The 24,414-nt window shown below is 36.1% G+C and overlaps 1 protein-coding gene across 1 annotated transcript in view; it reads left to right on the top strand.

Annotated features, from left to right (window-relative positions):
* The window catches only part of REPS1 (RALBP1 associated Eps domain containing 1), a gene marked incomplete at its 5' end in the record, with an annotated part of 49,250 nt that overhangs the window by 24,399 nt on the left and 437 nt on the right, over window positions 1–24,414 (top strand). Inside the window, 11 exons of the mRNA XM_008935859.1 lie at window positions 3,161–3,282; window positions 7,794–7,874; window positions 10,967–11,054; window positions 11,829–11,930; window positions 15,741–15,813; window positions 18,173–18,291; window positions 19,055–19,119; window positions 20,236–20,421; window positions 21,860–21,955; window positions 22,542–22,690; window positions 23,328–23,433. Coding sequence (XP_008934107.1) covers window positions 3,161–3,282; window positions 7,794–7,874; window positions 10,967–11,054; window positions 11,829–11,930; window positions 15,741–15,813; window positions 18,173–18,291; window positions 19,055–19,119; window positions 20,236–20,421; window positions 21,860–21,955; window positions 22,542–22,690; window positions 23,328–23,433 — 1,187 coding nt within the window. The remainder of the gene's footprint in view (window positions 1–3,160; window positions 3,283–7,793; window positions 7,875–10,966; window positions 11,055–11,828; window positions 11,931–15,740; window positions 15,814–18,172; window positions 18,292–19,054; window positions 19,120–20,235; window positions 20,422–21,859; window positions 21,956–22,541; window positions 22,691–23,327; window positions 23,434–24,414) is intronic.

Below are 24,414 nucleotides of genomic sequence, written 5' to 3'. Positions count from 1 at the left end.
GGTGCTGACAATGTATTTTCAAATTGTTGAAGGTGAATTGCTTGAATGGCTTTAAAATAATGCGCAGCATGGGAAACTTTATTTGAAGCCTGTTAACAATACTGTTAATAATTCTGTCCTTTTGTTAGAAACTCTGTTCTTGATCTTCCACTGTGCTCTGATCAAGTGCTTCTGCTCTGCACTTGAAACTTGCTGTTTCTTTCCATTTTGACTTTGGAACTAGTGGCCAGCAGAAAGAGAGGTAACAGCCCCTGCCCCCTATGTCTCCATTCAGACCGAGGGAGGGAAGAACTCTTGTGGTCTGCTCTCGCAGACTCTCCCTCTTCAGCTCCTGTGTCTATTATGTGACCAACTGCAGGTGTCCCAAAGCCATTACATATTGGTCTTCTCTTACCTCTGATTTCATGACCAGAGATAATGTATTTCTCTCACATGGCATAGACCTATTGTATAATAAAGCATTTATAGAATTGGTAATTTTTCTGGCGTAGTACTATGCCTCTAAAAAATGTTAATAGAAAAAATATTAAATGAAGTGCTAATATCCTTCTGCTGACCAGAGAGAGAAATGAGGTGTTTTAAGTTCTTAGAATAATGTGGTAATTTTACAATACATTTGAGTGGGTCTAGTACTTTGAATTGGATCATATACTTCAAAGAATTATTTGGCCTGCAGCAGCTCCACTTAAGATTTAACAGTATGCTGTGGTACTTATAGATAGATAATGTCAGCTCTTCAGAATGAACAAGATCTCCCTGCTGAAGAACAGCCTGTAGAAAAAAATGCAGTGAATGAGAATGGGAGCATGAAGTCAGACAGTTGTACATGTGCTCCTCTAATTGCCTATACACTGATTTTATTAATTGAATACTGTGGATAGCATCTGCATCTATCTTGGCAGCATTTATCATCTGCAGCTGAAAAGAGTACTAGTCTCACTTCCTGTTACATAAATAAATATGAATATTTTCCTTTAAACTCAATTTTATCTCAGTTGGTGAAGGCCACCAACCCTTAAAAAGCTCAAAGCAAATTTTGCTTTTCTGTGCATGTTTTTGGTTTGGGCTGCTGCAGCAATGCTATTTCCTTGTAAGAAAAAATCTGCCATGCTTTGTCTTACACAACTTAATTACTTTAAGCCCTGAAATTTACCATGGGTGTAAACATTTACTCATGTTTCTTGTAGATACTTGCAAAATTCCTTGAATTACAGGTAGCTGCATAGTTTATCCACAGCAGTTTTCAGCATTATCTTTTGACCTTGTGTTTAATGCTAGTAGTTAGTTTAGCTGTCTAGTGCACCAGTGTTGAAATAAGAATTTTGTGGGTTTTCAACTCATCAGAAAATTTTAATTCATATTTTGCTGCAGAGCAGTTGATATGCAGTATGCATTCCCAAAACATCACCACTGGCATATTTTGAACTTAGTATATTATTTTGTGTACAATGATCACAGCATGTCATCTTGACTACTTGGTGACATCATTGTGCCTGTAAATACCAGTCTGATGTAGCCTATTTTCAATTGCCAGATGCTTTTTGCCTGCAGTGGGTATTAGATGCAGTTTCTATCTGCAATAATTTGTAAAGCCATTTTCCCTGAAGGACAGTAGTGCAAGATGCTGGCTGCTGGGCACAGTTTTGGGAACACTGAGTCTCAGTCTGATGTCTGCTATTTACAAGAAGTTTGCAAGACTTCTGAAATTTTGACCAGTTGCAGGTTTCTGTGTGTGGCTTTTTTTGTGTCAGCACCTCAGTCTCCCCTGGCCTCAAGATGGGACAATTATTTTCTTTCTGGACTTCAATATTTCGTCTGTTCTTTTTAGGCTGTGCCTCTTGCTGTCCCCAGCAGCACTTTGGAGACCAGAATGGGTGGTGTTGATTTTTCAAAGGTGCAGTTGGTCACTATTGACTATTCAAGTGTTTCCAGTTCAGTTTGACACTGGATTTGTTATGAGTTTCTTCTGAATGGAAGACAGCAAACAGAATATTGAGCTGTCAGCTGAAGAAAATGCTACAAGAGTTCAGCCTTCAGGAAACCAGTCCTTTTTATGAATTTGAATCAGTTTTTGGTACAGTGTATCACACATTCTTGTGGCAGTCATCTTCAATGGCATATCTATCAAGCAGTTCTTTTAAATGGTAATTTAGTTAAACCATCTTTCCTTTTATGCAGTATTTTATCTTGTTCAGTGTTTTAATTTGGACTACAAACAACTTGCTAATATGTCTAGCTACTTATCAGTCACTTTTTCAGCAGTTCCCATTATACAGTTATAGTTATGTTATAAAGTTGTAATCTGAACTTCTGGGTTTTTGAGGCATTTTATATATTTTTCATGCATTGCTTTAGCTTGTATTGTGACATCTAGCAAAACAGAAGACACTGTAAGAAGGATTTTACTGTGTTATGCAGAATCTGCTGTTCAGATTTACCCAGTTCTCTTGGAGTTTGAATAGAACAAAAATGTGTACATCATGAAAATTTGTACAGCTCTGAAGGAGTATTTCTGTAAGGGACTGTACTTACTGAAAGCTCAGAGAAAATTGAAATAACAGTAACTGTACAGTTGCAATGTGACAGCTGCTAGACTTGTTCAATTTGCAAAATGTAGTAAATGGAAACACCCTTGTTTTAGTAAGGTGGCTTAAAATGTAGAATATTCATTGGGGAATCATCTAAGGGAATGGTTTTCATAGTCTCCATTTTCATGGGTTTGGTTTATGTTTGTGTTAATATAGTGGTTTTGCTTTAACCTTTCATATAAGGAAGTATTTTATTCTGTAAAATAAACTTCAGTGCTGGATTTGATGTAACATTAGTGTGACTATTTTCTCATAATGTAAAAAAAAATATATTTATTTCTATATGTAATCAAAATCTAAAAATGCTACTTAAAAGCCAAAGTACAGGGAGATTGTATGGTACAGTGTAATCTTCAAAGCCCCATTTTCAGGAAGATCCTCAAAATAAGAGTCTCACCTGATAAATTATGTTAGACTTGAATGAGTGTTTTTTGTCTGCTGCTAAGTATTTACTTGGAAAAGATGAAACCAAAGGGTACTTTGTGCTTTTCCATGAGATGTGAGCCGCTCTTCTGAGAATGAAATGAATGCAATTAATGATTTTTGGTTTATAGTGATTCCTGTCATTTCAGAAGTTGGAGAACAGACTGGTGAGGTAGGTTACTCTGGCTCTCCAGCAGAAGCACCTCCAAGCAAGTCTCCATCAATGCCATCCCTAAACCAGACCTGGCCAGAGATGAATCAGAGCAGCGAGGTTAGCATTTATATTTAAGAGTTATTTCATTGCCAGTCAATAACTAAATCATGTATACATCCATAATTCATCATATGTGGATTGTTGATTAAGAATTGTGAAAAAGTTACTGGGACAGTAGACACAGGAGGGTACTACATGTGTTAAATTGTAAAACAGGTAATGATTTCCTTCTCATTTTTCTGTCTCATCTTGAGATGAACTAATATTTAAAATGTCACTAATGGTAATTAGGCTTTAATCACAAAATTATCACATAACATTTATTGGAAAAGCTAGATGTATTCCTGATTCTTTCATTTAGAGCATGTTTTTGCTTTTTTTCTTTGTTTGTTGTTGTTACCTCTGAAGAGCTTTTATAGCCAACACCTTTGCAAAACTTCAGAACAAATTTCTGACGAATCTTGATATTGACACTTAGTTTTGGAGGTGATTTTACCATGAAACATAAGATACCTCACCAGTAAGGTAAAGAAGTCATAGTTCTTTATTTGTTTTAGAAGCAAAGATTCAAAGTTGAATGTGAAGCCAACCATTGTGAAAATGTATGTATTAAACTTTTACGTACTGCTGCTTCATCATCATTTATCATACATACATGCTGTATGAGCAGTCTTATATAGTAAAGCTGCATTTTGTCAGAATTTGAAACTGAAGTTATAAAACAAGATATTTCTCCTCCTGCCCCCTCAAATGTCTATTGTTCCTAGAGGGTTTTTCTGGTTGTTCTAACATTTTTTTTTTCCTTGGACTTAGCATAAACTAGTGTTTTATTCTAGGAGCTTTCTTCAGAGACTCACATGAGTTCCTGACTGCATACATATTACAAAAATTATTTAGTCTTATTTTTCATAATAAGGAGGGGAGAGGAAGGGAAAGTATTGAAATTCTTTTTTGAAAACTTTCAAATTATAGTCTTAAGAACCTAAAACTTCTTTTAACATCTAAGATAGTTCTGTCAGTAGATGAGTATTCTTACCGGCTTCTTTTACTGATGAAGCTTTTCGTGGCTTTATTCTTTCTTCATTAGACTTCAAGTGAGTAGAAGATAGTTGGTGAAAGATATAGAAAAACCAAAGGAGAGTCAGTACAAAACAGAAAATAAGCAAAATTTTGGGATTTAAGTTAGGAGCAGAGGAAAGTTTTCTTCCTCTCTCAGGAGGCAGGACTTTGTACATTCTACTCTTCCTCTTAAGGGCAAATACTAGCCTCACAGTGGTGTCCTTGCCAAATAAAAAATGTGGGAAATGATTTAGTGATTCTTAGTTATTCCTTTTGATGGAGTGACTCGTATATTGCTCATAGGAGGCTATATTTTAAGAGGGAGATGAGCAGATACTGGCTGCTAAAAAGCTGTACATGTCTGCAGCTGCAGACAAAATTTGCATTGATATGTTCCCTCATGTTTGCAATAAAGACTTAATAAGCTAATTCTTTGGTGAGCTGCCTTGTAGTTGAACAGATTCCTTCAGTGTCCAATGCAACTCAAACCAATTGAATAGAGTAATTGCCCTAGTCACTGTCAGCCAAAATCTTGTCTTAGAAAACTGACTTTGTCCATTCAGGTGGATAACGTGGTATTTTCTGAAAATCTAAATCTTTAAGAGGTTTGGAAAAGTTCTCACACTAAATATGCTACCAGATACTAACTATACTAAAGTAGGAATTGAACATTCGTTAAACGGTAAGAGTTTTTTGTTCTAACACAAAGTAATTTCTGATTTTTTTGGCTATATTGCTGTGCATATTTCTTCTCCTCGGCATTTTCTTTTCAGCATGAGTCAGGTCAAAGTCCTCCAGGCTTATAATGCCATGAAAAAAATTCTGATATTACTGCATGCACCAGTCTAGTTGTTTCCTCTTTGGACCTCTTATAACTGTCATCAGCAAATTAATTGCTTGAAAAAAAGCTGTGTCTTTTGATCGTCCACCTTTCCAGGCAATTAGTTTCAGAACTGGTGTTTACTCTGTTCTTTCCAGCTCACAGTAGATTTTTAGATTCCAGTTGCTGGGCTTAGTCGCTGTAAGCTCACAGGTATTGACCAAGGCACCTGTTTCAAACTTCAGAAAAATGAAAATCTACCTAACTATGGATACTACGTGCTTCACGTTCTCACCTCTTCACTCACCACTTCTTCCTCACTTCAGACATCTTTTTCCATCCAGTCTCAAAGCTGAGCACTTTGTTCTGAGAGCTTAAAAAAAAATTTAAAAGCCTACTAAATTTTTGTTGAAAACGGTCTAGTGTCATGTGGCCATATTAGCTTTGACACAGATACAGTTTTGTTTTTGAGTTCATAACTGTCACACCTTGTTTCAAATGTCCTGGTGTTATTTTAGTAATGATTCACGTTGCTGTGAGGTTTAGTTTCGAGTAGCTACCCTTTTGAAAATATTTTTTAAACATTCTTGCTAGCTTAGAAGATAAGTATTTTAGTAGTTTTATCCTATCAAATCAGTTTTATTATCAATGCTTTTAAATCTTGCACAGTTCGAGATGCAGTCCAGTAGTTTCTTAGTATGTGTAGCGTTCTTTTAACCAGGGGATTGGTAGTAACTAGCTTCTGGTAGTGTTTCAGGCTGGAGCACAACAGTGTGTTCCCCAGAGCAGTCAGGAGGTATAGATTTTCACTTGCCTGTGCCCAGCTAAGGAGCCTAAGGGCAAGTAGCTGATGTCCTGTAGTTTGGCTTCAGAGTGGCAGAGTAAGACAAAATTCCACATCCATCTCTAAGAAATAATATTTTAGCATTGATCTTGTCTATAATGTAGATGCTATGTGCCTTTATGGAAGTGTTGAAAAAGTTATGAAAAAATCTCTGTAATACTATGGTCTGTTTGCCAGTCTCACTGGTAACTTTGAAGCCACTGGCCAAATCAAGTTAAAAAGTGTAATTGTAGTTGTAAAGTAGATATTAATGCAGGTTTCATGAAAGTGAGCAGTTGTGTAAATGGAAGAGGCCAAGTCAGGGGAAAGACTGCCAGAACTTGGCCATTAGGCTCCTGACTTAGGAGTAACTGGCTCACTCAACAGGTTTGTATAGCTCCAAACTACTCACAATGTTGCCTCTTCATTAAGGAAGTCAGCTGTGTAATACAGGGAGTAGGGCTGAGCAGTTAGGACTTTACATCCTTACTTAAAAAGGATTAGATTCTGTCCATGAAGGGGAGTAGTTTTATGTGGTTAAAACCAAACCAAAACTGGGGCAGGGGGACCTAATCAAACCCCCAAGACCCTATATGAGCAACATCCCATAATCTTTGCCTTGAAGTTGGAAATGAGGAGATAAGTCTGTCTCCGCAAGGAGCAGGTCCATGTGTGGAAGCACTTAGTAGAAATTTAGTTAATCTTTTTCTGAATTTAATTTCAGCTGATTGAAAAGAGTTATTTAGGAATTCCCATATAGAGATATTTCTGAAATGCCTGGTTTAGACTAGGTTTACATACAGGCTATTCTTTGAATGTAATTCAGTGTAGAGGAGCACATGAGATTAGATTGACTAACACCATGTAGTTTGTCCTGTATTTTCTGGAATCATTTACATTGATTTACCTATAGAGGTGGGACAAGAATATTGGTTTGCTTTCACAACAAGACTAACATCATTTTGGCAAACTTTATGAGCACTAAAAATTTTGTATTTGTAGCTTCTGTTGTAGTGTTTGAAACTTGGTTAATATTTACTTCTTATTTTCCAAAACTATAACAAGTTTAGCATTCTTATTGTGATTTGTAATCTGGTTTCTGGATCAGAGCCTAATTTTATGTGCTTTGGTACTTTGATCCAGTTATGGCAGTAGCTTGACTTACTAAGCATGAGGACTTTTGACAACCATGTATTGATACTGCATGCCTATATCTTATAAAATTGTTCAGAGATTGACATATTTTCTTTTAGCAATCAACAGTATGTTTGAATTTAATTCTTTGCTTTGTCAGTGTAAAAATGCTCACTTGTAAAAATGCTCTTTTACAGCACTTCTCAGGGGTTGCACTGGCAAGCTGAACCGGTGTAGTTGGAATACTCTACTCAGTCCTCCTTTGTCTGGGTTTCTGTAAGAAAATCAGCATTTACCAAATACATTTGAAACTTGGCAGCTACAAAGCTGCAGAACCTTTCTGTGGATTTTACTGTTAAGAATACACACAACGTGTCACTGATTTTCTTTACAGTATTTGGATGGCTTAACCAGCTTTTTTTTGATTTGTGTGGTTTTCATTGACAAACACAAACTCTGAAGGTACTTCTGTGTTGGCTGTGCACCTTCTTCACTGTGAAATTGAATGTAAAGATTAATATTGACAGACAACAAACCTGATCACACAACAGTCTTGGACTGAAGTAGAAATACTTAATGAGTATCAGTGTGCTTTCCAAGTCAAGTGCTGTCCCATGCAGTTGTAGTACTTTCCATTGCAACCTCTGAACTACTGTGCTAAATCTCCTCAGAGATCTGATCTTTTACTCCCATCTTTCTCATCGTGCTGACTTCTCTCCTCTGTCTGTTCAGCAGTGGGAGACATTTAGCGAACGCTCTTCAAGCTCACAAACTCTGACCCAATTTGATTCTAACATTGCACCAGCTGATCCTGTAAGTCAATCACTTAGCTTGCTTGTTTGAAATTAATTTTATTAACACTGAATTTCCATTCATTGTAATTACCTGTTATGCATGATTCCATGGACTGCTTTTTGGGGAATGGTGGCAGGCTTCTTAATTTTTTTGCTTACTTTAGGAATGTAAATTTTCTAGTACTACTCATGTTTAGTACGAGTGCAGAGAATGCAGTTTTCCCTTGATTTTGATTTAATACAACACTGCTGTCAATTATTATACTGCCTGTACTATATAAAGTATTTAAACATAATGGAGTTTTTTAATATTTTTTTCAATGCAAGAGCTAAGCCCAGTCATAAACCAGTCTTGGTTTAGATTTTATTTTCAGTGTTGTTTTGTGTTCAAGTTACACAGCTTGATTTTGCACAAACTCTTAGGTGCTAACAATGACAACCTCACTGAAAAAACTTCTGGGCTTTAATAGGTGTGATATTTCATATTCCTAACATTTTTACCAAGCTAGTTTATTAATAAGGCTTGTAGTGTTTCTCCAGCTAAACCTGTACTTTTTTAATGCTTTACAGGGTTAGGAGTGCTCTGAAGGATTACACAGTTCAATATCTTGCTCAGTTTGGGAGCCAGAAATTCACTACAGTGTTAAAAGTCCTGCTGGTTTTAAACTTCGTAGCATGTGACATTGAAGTAGTTTTGAAACGCCTTAAAATTACTTCAGTATTTAGCTGCTGCTTTCATCCTGCTTTTCTTACCTATTTAATTACCACTGCTAGTGTTCACTTTAATTACAGCGTTAGTGTCCATTTGATCATATAACAAAATATAATAGGTGTATATAATACACATTTAACTGCTTTTAGCTTTAAACAGATCACTTCTGAAAAGATAAAATACAGAACTATACTTTTAAATACATCACTGCTCTGCTCTGAGTTAACACTGATATATGTGGGACAAGCATTTCTAGATGCTGGAAACTAGAATTCAAATTGCACTGTTCCCTGTACTTGGAATTGACCTTGGTAAACAATCAAAACAAATGAAAATGTCATCCTTCAAGTGAAAACCAGGTCTTTTCCATCTGAGACACTTTTTTTTGGTTTAAATGCTCTGTATTTTTATTTTTTTAACAAAGTAAACGTGATGGAAATCAGATCATAGTTGTTTCTTATTATGTATAATTGCTTGACAGTAAAGAACTATCACTGTCTTGTTTCCATGATAAGACAGTAATTTATTTTTATCCATAATTAATAAATGGCAGAAAACAAAAGTTCGAAAATTTTTCTCGCATACGTACATTGTTAATCTAAAAAGTAAACAGTGATGACATATGAGTTTTCCATATATGTGTTTGTGTGTGTATGTATAAATAGAAACTAAACAAATACAAAAAGTATACTGGGAGATAATGTTCTTGAGTTGTTTTGTTACAATGCTTGTAACTAAGAAAAATTTTAGAGAATGATTAACATCTTCGATGCTTGCCTAAAGTAAGAGACTTTGGGAGTACATACTTCAGAGTCTTTATTTTCATGTGAAAATAAGAACAAATGACAGCAAATTTTTGGTAGCACTGTGCAGACTTGTTATTTTATTTATCACTTGTCTCAACGGTGGTGCATAGGACTGATTTATTGAGCAAGTCCTGCTTTCCCAAAGGAAGACAATCAGCCTTCTCAACCAGTTGTTAATAACTAACTAAAGAATAAATTAATACACCAGTTCTTTTCTCTTTTTCTTGGAAAAGTAACTGCTTTGGAGGTAAAAGATAAGTGGCAAGAGTAAAACAGTACCTTCATTCTTGTTATGGGAACATAATTTGCTATTGTAAGTGAAAATTGGTAACATGTTAAGTTGTTTAATGTAAAAATAGATCTGAAATAGTACATGACATAAAAATCCATTTAACTATTTGAGACATAATTTTTGTCATAGCTGCACATTAGATTACAGCAGAGGACTGAAGTAAATACAGCAAGAGTAATCTTTGCATGATAATTCCATTACAGGGAAGGGTGAAAGCAATATCATTTTGAATTATAGCTATTCCTAAAAGCCTGGTGCAACAGGAGTGTTTGAGCTGTGACCAGGAAGTGGTTTTAAAAGTTTGTTTGCAATGAGAGTAGTGCAAGTCAGTTTTGACAATTTTAGAAAATGCTTGTGTAACTGTATTATACTTGGTGAAATTGATCTACTTGAGTAGTTAGAACATTAAATTTCTGATACAAGGGTAGTTCTGAAACTTCTTGTTATTTGTAGGGACAGAATATAATCTGGGAATTCTTTTTGTGCTGTCATTCATATGTTCCAAATGTACATGACAGTAGAAAAGACTCAGACAGCTATGTCCATATTTTTAGGTTACTTGTGAACAAACAAAAGTTTTGAGATTTTTTTTTTAAGCTATCTTACTCGGTCTCTAAATTAAATGGAAAGAGCTGTCTATGAAGTATATTAAAATTTAGTCCCTTGCCTGAACCACAAAGAAAATGCCTAAGCGTAAGGTCAACATGTATGTAGAGATAGATTCCATAAGATTTATTATCCTAAAGTTCAGAAGTTTTTACTATTTTTATAACTCCTGAAACTTGTCTTAAGCTACTGCAAAGTATCTATTTTGTAGAGAATTAGTCTCACTATTTAAAGAGGCTGTAACTTTCTGAGGTACTCTAAAGCTGAGGAATGGGATTTTGAAATGGTGGCTTTTGGTGTTTTGTTGGTTTTTTTTTCTTTCTTCTGGTTGGTTGGTTTTCTGTTTTGTGGGGGTGGGGGCATTGAGATTTGGTTTTTTGGTTTTTTTTTTTGTTGTTTTTTTTTTTTTTAGATGCATCTGAAGGAACAGATAGCTGGTATGCCAAAAATGGTGGAAAGTGGTTACATATAGAAACGTTTGTGGTGCCCATTTAAAATAGTATGCTAGGCTGCAGCTTATAAAATTGTTAGAGAAACTTCAGCTTATAGAGCTTTGGTTTTATGGGTATATTCTGGAACTATGGAAAAAAAAAAAGAGGAAATTTTGTTTCAAAATGACATTTTGCATGGTGCTGAGACTTAATAGAACAATTTAAAGTTAGATTAACTATACTTGACTCTGATCTCCTCCACAGGACACTGCAATTGTGCACCCAGTTCCCATAAGAATGACTCCAAGCAAAATCCATATGCAGGAAATGGAGCTTAAAAGAACTGGAAGTGGTAGGATATTTTCTTTTGCTAATGAGAGGAGTTTTGTACAGTTACAGTTGGTTTTGCTTCCCTAACCATGGTGCCTTTTGTTCTTCTCCTTAGATGCATTTATCTTGAGTAGTAACCAGCATAATTAAAGAGATTCTCTGAGTTAAGAATTAGAGTACTGTTCAAACAGGTGCAGAGTTTTAATTGGCCGTTTGCTACAGCGAGGATTTCACCATCTGTATGAGATCATTGCTTGGAGTAGTTCAGGACCATCATGATATAGATTTAATTTGGGCTTCCAGGGGATTGTCTAGGATTCCTTATTAAATAACAAGGCGGTGAAGATGGAGAATATAAATTGCACTGAGAATTCTTTTTCTACTGTGGTCAGAAATACTGTGTTTATTATTTTGAAACCTGACAGCATGTGCTAAGAGTGTTGGCAGGCCTTTTTGGTTTTTAATACTCTGGTCAATAATAAGCAAGGTAGTGTGATAATTTTCATTGAGAAACAGTGGAGTCTCAGTTTATAGATGATACCAAATATGCCATTATTTTCTGAAGTCATGTAATAGATTCACAATCTTCAGTGTATAAGAATAAAAAAGTATCCACAACACATTTCTTTTAAAATTTCCTTAGCCTTGTAAATAAGTAAAGAATTTTCAACTCCTAATACTGAGACATAGAAGTAACACATTTTAATTTTACATCAAATAATTAATGTAAAGCTTTGGCATCAAAAGTAAAGGCTCGTTTGAAGACTTATTTACTCAGACTTGTTTTTCCATCTAGATCATGCTAACCCTACTAGCCCACTACTTGTGAAACCACCTGATCTACCAGAAGAAAATAAAATTAGTTCATCTGTAAAATTTACATCTGGAAATACAGTTAGTAAGTATTAAATTACTTTTTTTTTTTTTTACACTATACATTACACAAATGTAGACTTGATATATTCTTCAGTGAATGAAAACTTCCTAGATAGTAGAAGCTTTAAAATGAGATAAACTTATCCTAAGAATAGAGGCACTTCTGATACAAGGTATATATTTAGAAGTAGTAATTAAGGAAATTCTACTGATGTCACTGGAGATGTTTCTCCCATATGTGTTGAAAAAATTTATTTTTGTCAGCCTTTTTCCATCTTCCTGTTTTCCCTTTTAGTCTTTGGGATGAGAAATTGAAATATAGAAAGCAGAATTGACTGGCACTTGGCTCTGCTTCTTCAGAGCCGTGTAACAGTGTTTTCTGAAGAGTGAAAACCTGTTGACCCCTAAATTTTCAGGCCGTTCTTAACTGGTTTAGCTACTAAGAAAATGTGATAGACTTTTAGATTTCTTTTTTTAGGTACAACTTTTCAACTCCTTATTTGCTTCTAATAGCCTTTTTGATATATCTCCTCTGTCCAAAATATTTTGCATTATTTTGATTTGACCAGTCCACTTGTCTAATGTTAAGACAGGTCCCAGATTGTGTGTAACCCAAATGAATCTCTGGAGTCTTAGATTTTTTTTTTTTTTTCCCCCTTCTTTAAACTGGGAAATTAGTAAAAATAAGGTTTGAGGACCTCATTGCTTTGAGTCCATTGCATTAAGGTAGAAGTATTTTGGTTGGTTTGTAATTCAGGAGTAATTTAGGAAGTGCCTTTTTTGCATTGTCTTTTCCTTTCTTCATGAACTCTGCTTCAGTGGTGCTCTTTGTTCCGAGCGTTGTTGTGAGCCTGTCTGTCTTTTTCTTTTCAAGCAGAGTTCTGCTTTTACTGGGTCTAGTCTTTTTAGCCAGTCTGTTTTTACTAGCCTTACAATGCAAAAGAATGAGCAAATGTGGTCTTTTAGTGGGGAAACTACTGAGAGCCCTTCTGTACTCCCTTTTCCTTGTCCTGGTATAGCTTAATCTTTGGTAAAGGGCCTGGAACTGAAATTATACCAAGAGGTATTCTTCCTTTAGAGGAAGAATGTAGTGAAAAAGACCAAACCTTACTGACATGTAACATAAAGCCACTCCGTAGTACCTCAAACTGCAGTTATCATGGAAGACCCATCCTTCTTCTGTAGAAATGTCAATATTGTAAGTAATTTGGGTTACTTACACATTTCACATGAATCCTGAAGAAATAATTTAATACAAGCTAACTCTAGAAAATTAATCTCTGATGCTTAAAAAAAACACTATAAATCTAACAAGATTTTTTTCTTGCAGACTTGCTGTCTTGATAATTACGCTTCTTCATGTTCTTTAGTGTCATACTTCAGTAATGTATGTGTGTGTCTTCTGTACTAAATCAGGGAAAATGTCTACAGTGTGCTTGAGCTCTTGGACTGGATTAATTTTTCAGTGTTTGCTTAGTCACTTGTTTTTGTTTAGCTATGCCAGAATTAATTTGAGAATAGGGAATCTCGACCTTACTTAAATAAGTTATTTTCTAAGTGTTTTTTATTGGGGTGTTTTATATATTGCTGTTTTGGAAGGGTTGATTCATAAATGGATTTTCTTAAGAATGTTTTTCTTCTAGAATAGTTTGTTCATAAGTTTCCATGCTTTTTTTATGCATTGTACAGAAAAATACTGATTACTTAGTGGGTTTTTGATCAAAATTTAGATGCAGGTTAATTATTTTACTTCTCATTGTCTGCTGTTCATGGATCTATATTATTATGAAATTAAAAATAAAAGCAGCAAGAATAACTGGTGTTTTCCAAAACCGTGTTAACTTCAAAGCAACATGCTACTTCGGTGTGCTATTAAGGACAGTTTTGTGAAGGTATTTTAAACTCCTGCTAAATGAGGTAAACAAGATCATGAATACTGCAATCAGAAGGGAGGGATAATCTTAATCACCTTCCTTCATAATGAAATAGAAACAAAGCTAGAGGCTAACTTGTGTTACTAACATTGAAAAGTAGAAACCTCCCTTGAAGACAAAAATCACTTGTGAAATTCTCTATATCCTTTGTAATAGGAACTTCACATGACTATCATGTTTATGTTACTGGAAATACTGAAAAAGGATTTTATTAGATTTAAGATTGTGTTCAAACTCATGAGTTTAAATTACCCATATTTGTGAAGGATGAAGATGACATTTGCCTTATGTAGTCATTAAAATTGTTTACTGTCCAAAATGTCTTTGAAGTTGGTTTAAAAATACTTCTATTATCAGTCTAAACAAAGTAGTTTTGTACTGAAATGATGTAAAACTTTTGCTCCAGAAGGACTTACTTTTTCCTCTTTAGAAGTGTGATTACATTAATTCTTGTTTTACTAGGTTATATTACACCCTGAATATACCCACTATGTGTGTATATGTATGTGTGTGTATACATGTGTGTGTGTGTGTATATATATATATATATATAATGTTTGGATTGAAGAGAGGATTTTCTCTACCACATAACTATCTTCTGCTTAAAACTTAATTTTCTTACTTGGTCCTTGAAAAGTTTAATGTCATCTCATGATAGATGTTCCTGTTTTTTTAAAAAAAGAATGTGTATATAGGTAGCATTTTTAAATTCTTTGTAACCCTCATTGAATAGAGACACACCTGTAGACCTGCAAAGTAACTTCTAATCTGAAATGAGCTTGAAATAAGGTGTTCCTTAGCTGACTGTGCATGGGAAAGGTCTCAAGCCGGCTTCACTAGGTTCGTATTCCTGCAGTCTTAAGGAGACAAAAAAACCCAAACAACTTCAGAATGCTTCTTGCTGAATGGGAAAGTTATCTCTGCAGAATTCTTGTCTCTGGATCCTGGCTGATGTGTCTTTTGAAAACTTTAGTGTCCTAGGAGGTTAAAATAACTGTTAGAGACTGTAATTCAAAAGACTCTTTATCTCGTTGACTAGAATTTTCTTTGCTGGTAACTAATCAGGTGAAACTCATGTCTCAGTGACTTTCCACCTTCAATAGTGCTGTAACGGGTGCTCTGAAGTCATCCCTTGTGATAATTTACTCTGAGATCCATTTTTCTGTCTTCATTCCACACAAATTTTGATTTTGGTGAGAATCCTCATTTCTAGGGAAAAAACCTCAAGCTTTGAACAGTTGCTTTTAAGGGTAAAGGTGTCCTTAAGGAAACTACCTGTGTGATGCTGTAATAGCATCTTTTGTTTCTATAGGCTCCCTTAACCAAAAGCTGAAAGCCTTTGAAAAGATTTAGTCCCAAACAGAGCTGAATACCAACCTTGAAGGTACAGAAGTTACACTAATGGGAAAGCTGCTGAGTTCATCTGTGTACCATATATATTTTTTTTTTCTGTTTTCTGACTTCAGTGGTTGGTGGCAATGCTTCAGAACTTCTAAAATTAAGCATGCCCTACCCATTTTTTTTCCTCCCCCCTTGGATGTCCCTTACTCTTGTTAGCTAGATTGTTGAAATAATAGACTGTCAAGTGTTCAAAGCTATTGCTTATTAAACTTAATTTTACTTTTTAAGTACTACATGATTGTCATTGTCTATTCTTCAGTACATCCAGGCAGTAACCAACAACTCAGTGATGGGCGAGGGGAGTTGGTTTGTATTTGGATCCTTCAGTTATTCAGCAATCTTGAATCCTGCCCAGTTGATACCTTACAGGGAAGCAATACAAGGACAAACTTTTTCTCAAAATAAATATTGGCTAGTGAAATAAGATATTACCTGTATCTGTTAGGGTATATTAGTGATGCAAACCAAATATGAAACTTTGTACTTTCTTCCCCCAGCAGACGGTTACAGCAGTTCGGACTCCTATACTTCAGATCCGGAGCAAATTGGAAGCACTGTAACACGGCAACGGTCAGTACAGTAGCAACTGAAAAAAAAATCAGTAAAAGGTGTTTAAATAAGCCTGTTGTGAGCTTCTGGTTGTTTGACAACTAGCATGTGTGATGGTGGCTAAATAGACTCTTAACTTTAACACTCAGGAATCCGGAGGCAGTGTGTTTTCTAATGTATCGACAATGTATGCTGTTCCTATTAATATGTAAAGTGAAAATTTAAAAATATGTGGTCTAAAAAGTTGTTTGGGATTGGCCAATCCAATGATACCCCACATTCAGTCAGAAATCTTGGTAAAGACTTGCTCCTTAAACACAAGGGGATGTAAGCCCAGGAGATCACTGTCACTTGAAACTGATTTATTTTTAAAAATATCCATTAGGTATTAGTGGAAAAGGACCTTGACTTTGTAGCATAAAAGAAGAATAAAACATAAATTAGAAATATCATGACAGTAACTCAATCTCTTTTAATAGTGGACTTTTATAAAATGAAGGGCTGTCATATACCCAAAACAAAGGGACTAGAGCAAGCCATGCAAGCACATAACCAACAACTGCATCGTTTGACATAACAGAATGTGCTGTACTAGCTGGTGCTAACTGTTCCCATTAAATCTGCCTGAATAGGATTAAAAACCAGCTATGCCATTAACCACCTTACAAATCAGTTTCAGAGTTAAGTTTCAAAACAAGAATAATGAGGGTGACTTCAGCATCAAAGAAAGATTGCAATTGCCTCTCAGTACGGCAGCTTGGAAACTTCTTTCTTCTGTTGTCACTTAATGGCAAATTTGATTGTCCTGCTTTTGTATATGTTTTTGCATTTTCAACACAATGGTTTCAACATGTTCTTTTCATGTCTGATTTTGGGTTTGGTTCTCTTGAGGCTATAGTCTAGTGGTTAGGGAAATGTTGGGAGAAAGGTTGGACTTGATGATCCTGGAGGTCCTTTCCAGCCATGGTGATCCTATAATTCTATGAATGAGGCTTTCTGATGAACCGCTGTTTCATGGCATAGGTAGTTTCTGTCCAGATTCCACATTTCTGGCAGTGTCAGCCCAGGAAATTTTTTTCACACTTCTTTTACTTCCTTCCACTAATGCCTCTTCTACCAATTTCAGCTTTGTTTACAGAGATTACACTGTCCGTAACACTACCATTAGTCTAGAGTACTTTTTGTATTTTCAAAAAGCAAAAACTTTCAAGGCTTTGTCAGGTAATAATACTTCAGGAGTGTCCTTAAACCACTTTCTCCCTTTTTTTAATCCTACTTTGCCTGTTATACTGCACTAGCTAGAGGGATGACCCTAGGAGTCAGCATCATTAGATTTGTATTTAGTCAGCTGGAGGGTTACACGGAGCTACAGAAACATTTTTGTCCTGGAGAATATACTAAGAAAGCCAGTTTTTATTGTAATAACTCAATTTTCTGTCTCAACTTAGACATTCAGTAATTTAAGGTTTTGTGTGAAACTTGGGGGTACCTCTTGCCTCTTCTAGTTTTATATGTTATGATAGTTATAGAAGAATGTTACAGAAGGCGGTTGTAGAAAAGATTTTAATGCTTACTTATGAGTTGAATAAAAGAGTAGTTATATTCACTGCAGTGATTCAGTAAATCTGTTTTGCTCAAATTAGACTGCTTAAGAAGTTTCTTAATGGAAACTTCTTAAATGGAAGCTGTACAAAAATTCTGTGTACAATAAATCCCACTTACATGGTACTGAGTGTGGTACTTCATCCTTCTATCCTTTCTGCATGTGTGCTCGATGAATTTACAACAGGTATCCACTAGATGGTGATCCTACCTAAAAATGAGTTAAAATTTGTGAAGCTGCTACCCAAGTATATAGATTTGGAAAATTTCAGCCAGAGAATTAAACAGCTATCTTGCACACTGAGGTACTTCTTAAGTTCACTATACACAGAGGCAAGTCCAACAGAAACTTGAAGATTCTTCTTCAATGACGTTGAATTTAACCCATTTAAAACCCAATCAGGGTGTTGACTACATCTTACGTACTTTGCAAATTATAGTGACTGCCCCCTGAATGGAATTGCCACATTTAGAATTCTCTGTGTATTGTTTGGGATGTGTGTCTAGATATTGCTTTTCCCAAAGATAAATTACTTGTGGTAATGCAAGAATAATTTGGATAATGGAGATTTAAGTAAATAGAAATACAAAAACAGGTGTGAAATGAAAGGATATTGAAGTTTCAAAGTGGTGTTGCAATCTTCAGAATCAACAGCAATCAGACTCTTTTCCATCTGTCAAACTTTAGGGTTTTTTAATTACATACTTTGAAGAACTTTTGAATTTTATTTCTGTTGCATCTCCCTAAAATCACTACAAAAGTTTGTATATGTTGCAGATCACATTCAGGAACATCTCCAGATAACGCTGCACCTCCGCCACCTCCTCCAAGGCCTCATCCTTCCCACTCTCGATCATCATCGTTAGATCTGAACAGATCCTTTTCAGTTACCCCAGGTAGATATACTGTGTTTCTAGTGTATATTGTTTTTCAACACCTGTATTCCTGAAGCAAACAGGGGGTTTTTACCCCTGAAGAAAGATTTAGTGTGTTTTTAAAACAGTGCTTCTGAATGAAAAAGCTGAAAATGTTGTCACCTTTTCTGTTTGTATTAAAATTTGTACTCCATTTGGCTTAAATGGCTAACGTAGAAGTAAATTCTGAATGCTGGCATTGTAGTCCTTTGGATGAATGTGGGAAGCTAAGTCAGGAAGTTACATTTTGGTGGTGCAGCCACATGCAATGACTTGCACCTGCCACTAAATTTTCAAGAGGAGTTCTTTGGTCTCAGTTGTATTAGAGACAGGTGTTAAGTATTTCACTTGAGAGGAAGTGATTAAAGGTCATTTCTAATGCTTTGCTTGAGGGTTTTTATTGTGCTTCTGACTTGTCAGTACTTTTCAATTCAGGATCACAAAGTATGAGAAAATATTAGGAGTAATGTAGGTAAAAGGAAAAAAAAAAAGCACTAAGATCAGAAAAGTGTGACCATGTCTGTACTTCAAGCTGCAACAAAAGACAAGATTCATGTTCTGATCCCTTGTTTTGTCTGTTTGCAAATTTGAAAGGAGATGACTTTCCAGTTACAGTCCTCATTGTGACAGGTTAATATGTAGGCAGAAATGCAGGATTTCTTCATGTTGACAAGTAAAAAAATTAGATAGCACTATAATGTGAAGAGTGTAACAATCTTGGCCAAACACAATGCCTCTTTTACAGGACAGCAACAAGCTGCAGCTGTTGCCTATCCCCCTGCAGTGCCTCCAAGACCACAGCCTTCACAGGTGATGTTACCACTTCTGAAAAAATCATACTATAACTAGGTGCATAATCTCCATCTAACTCTGAATTTTATCTTCTCTCTAAAATTAGTAGCATTGCTTGATATTTTTTTGAAACTGCTAGGATGGGACTGATGGCAAAACCTAGACTGTAGCCAAATGTTAGCCTTCCCTGAATAAAGAATTGCTTCTGCTGGATCCATGGGAAGGGATTAAAGTAGAGGTTGAGGATGAATGGGTGGCTCCAGAGCTCTGAGTTGTAGGAGGAAAAGTTACACTTTCACATTTCTTTACCTGTTCCTGTATAGCTAATAGGCCATAGCACAGACTCTGAGAGCAACCTTTCAAAGTCTGGCAAAGAAGTGTTTTCTTCCATCCACAGTGTACAGTTTTACGTAACACCCCAGATTCCAAAAGGAGTGATCCACTTCTTCCTTTGTCATAGACACAGTGATCTTTGCAGTCCTGATCTGAGTCAGTTCCAATTAGCTGATCTGGTAGAAAAATTCTACAAAAGTTGTTGTTTGGATTTTTTGTCTTAACCAGTGGAGTCCTTCAGCTGCTGTGCAGATCTCACATGGGGCAGAAAAAAAGTTGATTTTTTCAGTTGCTCTTCTGCAGCAGCTACTTGTTAGACTCCAAGTTAACAGCATTGAAGTTGGTCCATGGATTTGGACCCTATCTGCAAGGAAAGAGGGTACAATGACAGGCATATTCCATCCAGTGGGATCACATAAGCATGTTTCCCTATGGAACTAGACTAAAAATCTGTATCAAGCTTGACAGAGCTAAGCTGGACTGAGTTACAGCAGAAACATCTACTGTCTGATGAGTCTAGCTAGTCGTACATGCATCTATCTTTGGTCTTGTTCTCTGGATAATAGCACCCTCTGATTGAACTTCATATTTTCTTAAATATTTCTCAGTTATTATAGATGCAGAGACTGATCTATGTCTTGGATGTGATGTGCTTTGTCCTACTGACAACACATAAATTTTTGCCCACTAAAAAGAAAAATGATCTTTAATGTTCTGTCACAAGCTGTTTGATGAGATTCTTTGCATCAGATAACTACGTTAAGAACAACTTCACTAAATATTTTTGTTATTTTACTGCAGGGCGCAGGTCCTCATGTGCATCGCCCAGTAGATGCTGAAGGCCTAATAGCTCATACCAGTACCTCACCTCAACAAATACCAGAACAGCCAAATTTTGCAGACTTCAGCCAGTTTGAGGCATTTGCTGTTTCAGGTGTAAACAAAGAGGAAGAAGATGAAATTGAAACACACTCAGAAGCCTTGCAGGTGAGCAGAAGTGAAGATATTGTCAACTGCTTAATGCCACCAACAGTTACAGGACTTTGGTAAAACCTGCATCTTCTGTTGGAGCTCAGTGGGGTTTTTCTGCTGTCCCAATCTGTTACTAGCAATCAATTATATTACATCCTGCTATGTTTATTTAGTAAGTGACAGATGCCTAAGCAGAAGAAATTATTCTTCTCAGTGCTTGATTGTTCTTTTCTCAGTTCTTTTCTTCTTTTGTTCCTGATTGTAATTAAAAAAATTTTGTTCTTATCGGCATATATGCACACAAACATAGTTGTGTTGGTGCATTTAAGATTTAGCACAGGCCAAACTTCTCCTTCCTCACTCTTGCCAGCCTTCCAAATGACTTACTGGTAAGTTATAAAGTAGTCTGTCTCAGTAAATGAGATGACTGTCAAGTATTGTAAACATCTGCTAAAATTCCATTAATTATTTTTTTTTTTTTCAAAGCCCTTGGACAAACAGGTAAAACACCGAGAGCTCTGGCATCCCATTATACCAGATGTGTTTACAACACCTTGTTTCCTACTACAGACAGAGGACTTAAAAGCTGGAAAGCCTCAGGATTTATTCCTGTTAATGTCATAGGAGCTTACCAGTATTACATGAATTACTTTCATAATTTGTAGCCTTCATCCATATTGCAGGTTCTCTGAGGTACTTCTGCATCCTCAGTTGCAAAAGTTCTCCCAGCTATCTGCAGCATGTTCTTGCTTTTCTTAATCAGGAAGGTCAATGACACAGAACCATCTGAGTGCTCTCCATTGCAAAATCAGCAATCTTAGCTTAAGCTGCCACTGAAAACTGCTTCAGTAGAAGCTGGACTGGTTGTTTTCCATTGAGATGGATGGAGAACAGTCCCATTGTATTCCACTGGAGGGATTAATCTTTGGTGGTGACAAACAGGTAATGGTGTAATGTAATGGCAGAAACAACTGTGGCAGTTTATCATAAGGCCGCAGCCTCTTGTGCTGTACAGTGCCTCATAACACTGGGGATTTAACTTTATTCTGAGGTCTTCCAGCATCTGAAGTGCAGTGCCTGAGAGCAGAGTACTTTCAAGTATCTATTTTGTCTTTTTTAATAGTGATTTTAGGTTCTCTATTGACTTTTCATTTCTATATCACAACACAGGTCTGACTATTCATTCTGGAAGTACAGCTTTTTACTTACGTGCCTCTTCTGTTAGCTGCTCCCAGGCCAAAACAGTTTGTGACCATGATAGTTTTACATGATTTTGCTCCAAAACAGGTATTGTTGTATTCCAGCTTGTGTTTCCAAAGAAGACTTGAACTGGAATTGTAGGTGTTAACTGTATTCTCATATCAGAACCACAGCATTACATGTGTTTATTCCAGCTGTTGCCAAATGAAGTATTTGTGAAGAAGTTTTCTAAATATAGTTTATATCCCTTTAGGTTGAAAAGCCCCCTGATTCTGCAAGTTCTCTTCGAGTTGCCAAAGCAGATGGAAGAGCTGAAGAGAAAGCACCTGCTAATGTCCCCACTAGTGCGGTATGCAAAGTACACTTGGAAGGAAAGCACAGTTGCCTGATGTATATTAAACTATACATCTGTTTTGATTTGCAGCAGCAACTTTATATGCTTCCACTTGAACAAAGGTTTCTTAGATCCAGTACGTGCTTGAAATAGGCAGGTTTACTACTGAGGTAGCAGAAAGTTAAGATACTCATCAGTGTTCAGATTTCTGAAACGGAGCAAGGCTTGTAGTGCAGAACTTGGTTAACTTTAGCTTTTTTTTGTTAGACACATAATTACTGGGGTGGGGCAGGGGGAGCGTGCCCTGAGATGCTCTCTATTTGCCATTATCAGTTGCACCATGGTGTTCCTGCTTATACAGTTCTTTGTCAGTGTGTAGCAACCCCCTTTCACCAGGGGCTAGAATTGAGTACTTCGGGGGTTTTTCCAGACTGTATGAGCATGCAGCTAGATGTCCATCAGAGAATACCTGATGGGTAAATTATCTGATGGGTTAGCTCAGGCATTGGTTTCAAGAATATGTAACACAAACTAGTTATCAGGTTATAATCCAAGTAAAATGCACTTTGTGAGAATTAACAGGCTGTGTTTTCCTTGTCAGGGTAAAGGCACTACCCCACTTGCTCCACCACCAAAGCCTATTCGTAGAAGATTAAAATCAGAAGATGAGCTAAGACCTGAAGCTGAGGAACATACACAGAAAACAGGTGTCATAGCTGCTGTTCTTGCTTCACAGCCATCTATTCCTAGGTAACCCAAGAAGTGTATAAATACATCTGTTACTGGAAAGTTTACATTTAAACAGCATACACAGTTTCTGTTCCAGGAGTTGCAACCAATTTCACTGTGGTTGAATAAGAATAATTTAGCAGTGTAAAGGGTTTTGTTTTTTTAAACAAGATCATCCTGAGGCATCTACTAATGGGAGACCTTTTAGAGATCTTGAATTTTGGAGTGTGAAGTCTTAACTTCTGCAAGTATATGGGAAAGTAGTGGGTGGAAGTGTTAAGATTTAGTGCTTAGTTTTAAAAAACAGTTGCTGTGAACGGTCTAAAATGTGCAGTCTTTGTATCCTAGGATGAAAGCAGACTACTACATTAGTCACTTTGAGGTTAGTGACTGTGGTACTGTGCTTTGGGACTTCAGAAAATTGATTATGACAAGTTTTTAAAATCTGCTGCTTGCTGTTTCAATGAAACCAAGTATGTGTAGCTTCCATGCAAGCAACAAAGTTAATAGAGCGACACAGAAGAGGGTAAATTAACAGTGTAACAAGTTTAAACAAATTGAAAAAAGGGTTCTGCACATTTGAAAAAGAGGGACTATGAATGAGATGTTCAGCTAAGCAACAAAATTACTTGTTACAATACTTCTGATTTATTCTCAGATCAGTGGGGAAAGACAAGAAGGCAATTCAGGCATCAATCAGACGTAACAAGGAAACCAACACTGTTTTGGCCAGATTGAATAGTGAACTGCAGCAGCAACTAAAGGTAATTCCATTTTCTTTGTTTAAGAGGAGAGCCCGAAAGGCAGGATGTTAGTGATGCGCAGTAGCAGGCATCTCTGAAACCAGTCATGTACGTAGTAGAGGATATTAATAAAAAATATTTAGTTATTTTTTGCAGATCGTAGAATACACCTAGTTGTGACATGGTCTGTGAAATTACAAAGGACGCTTTTACTACTACAAAACATATTTTTCAATGTATTGATTTGCTGTCGGCTACACTGAAAGTAGAAATCTTAACTTAGTATTGGTAATTTGAAGTAGCTATTGTGGTCATCAGGTACTTTACAAGCAGTATTGAGAAGAGCAGCTGAAGTGGCTTGCTGCCTCCTGAAGGAAAAAGCAAACCTTAGTCTTAATAAAATTAAAAATACTTTTAAACAAATACAGTAATCTGGAATATGAAATTTGCAGCTTAGTAAGAACAACAGTAATCATCTCTTTATCTAGGTCAGCTGTTATAATTTTGGATTTATCTGTAGGCACCATCATAGTGTCTTTCTCTTGCCATCTTTCTTAATGTAAGAGATGTCATTTTATTTATCAAGTTAATAGCAAAAAATCTTATTTGTAAACATGAATTAATTTGATACTGTCTAGATTGGAAGATAGGCCATTTAAAAAACTATCAAGCCTGAATTTCACTTGTTACTGTGTGAGAGTTAAGGTGTGTAAATTCATGTAAGAGGAAAAACTGGGGGTGGGGATGGGGGAATTGTGAGTTTCCAGTCCTTTAACCGAGGTGGGAACTTTACCCCCTAACATTTTATACTTTATTTGAAAATATTATGGTTGGATTTGCAGCTGGTTACAACTTTGTCATTTGGGGTGACTTGAGAGAAATGAAAAAATACTAAATGGCTTCCTTATTGAGCAACGCTGTTTTTCATTTATGAAATTAGCCAATCTTCTATGTAGATTATGGGAAGAGTTCTCCAGATTTCAGAAGGGACATTAGTTCTCA

Source organism: Merops nubicus, unplaced genomic scaffold, assembly GCF_000691845.1.
Source record: "Merops nubicus isolate BGI_N331 unplaced genomic scaffold, ASM69184v1 scaffold23262, whole genome shotgun sequence".
In the NCBI taxonomy this organism is placed as follows: Eukaryota; Metazoa; Chordata; class Aves; order Coraciiformes; family Meropidae; genus Merops; species Merops nubicus.
Note: the sequence above shows the minus strand (reverse complement) of the source record. Positions and strands in the feature narration are given on the sequence as shown.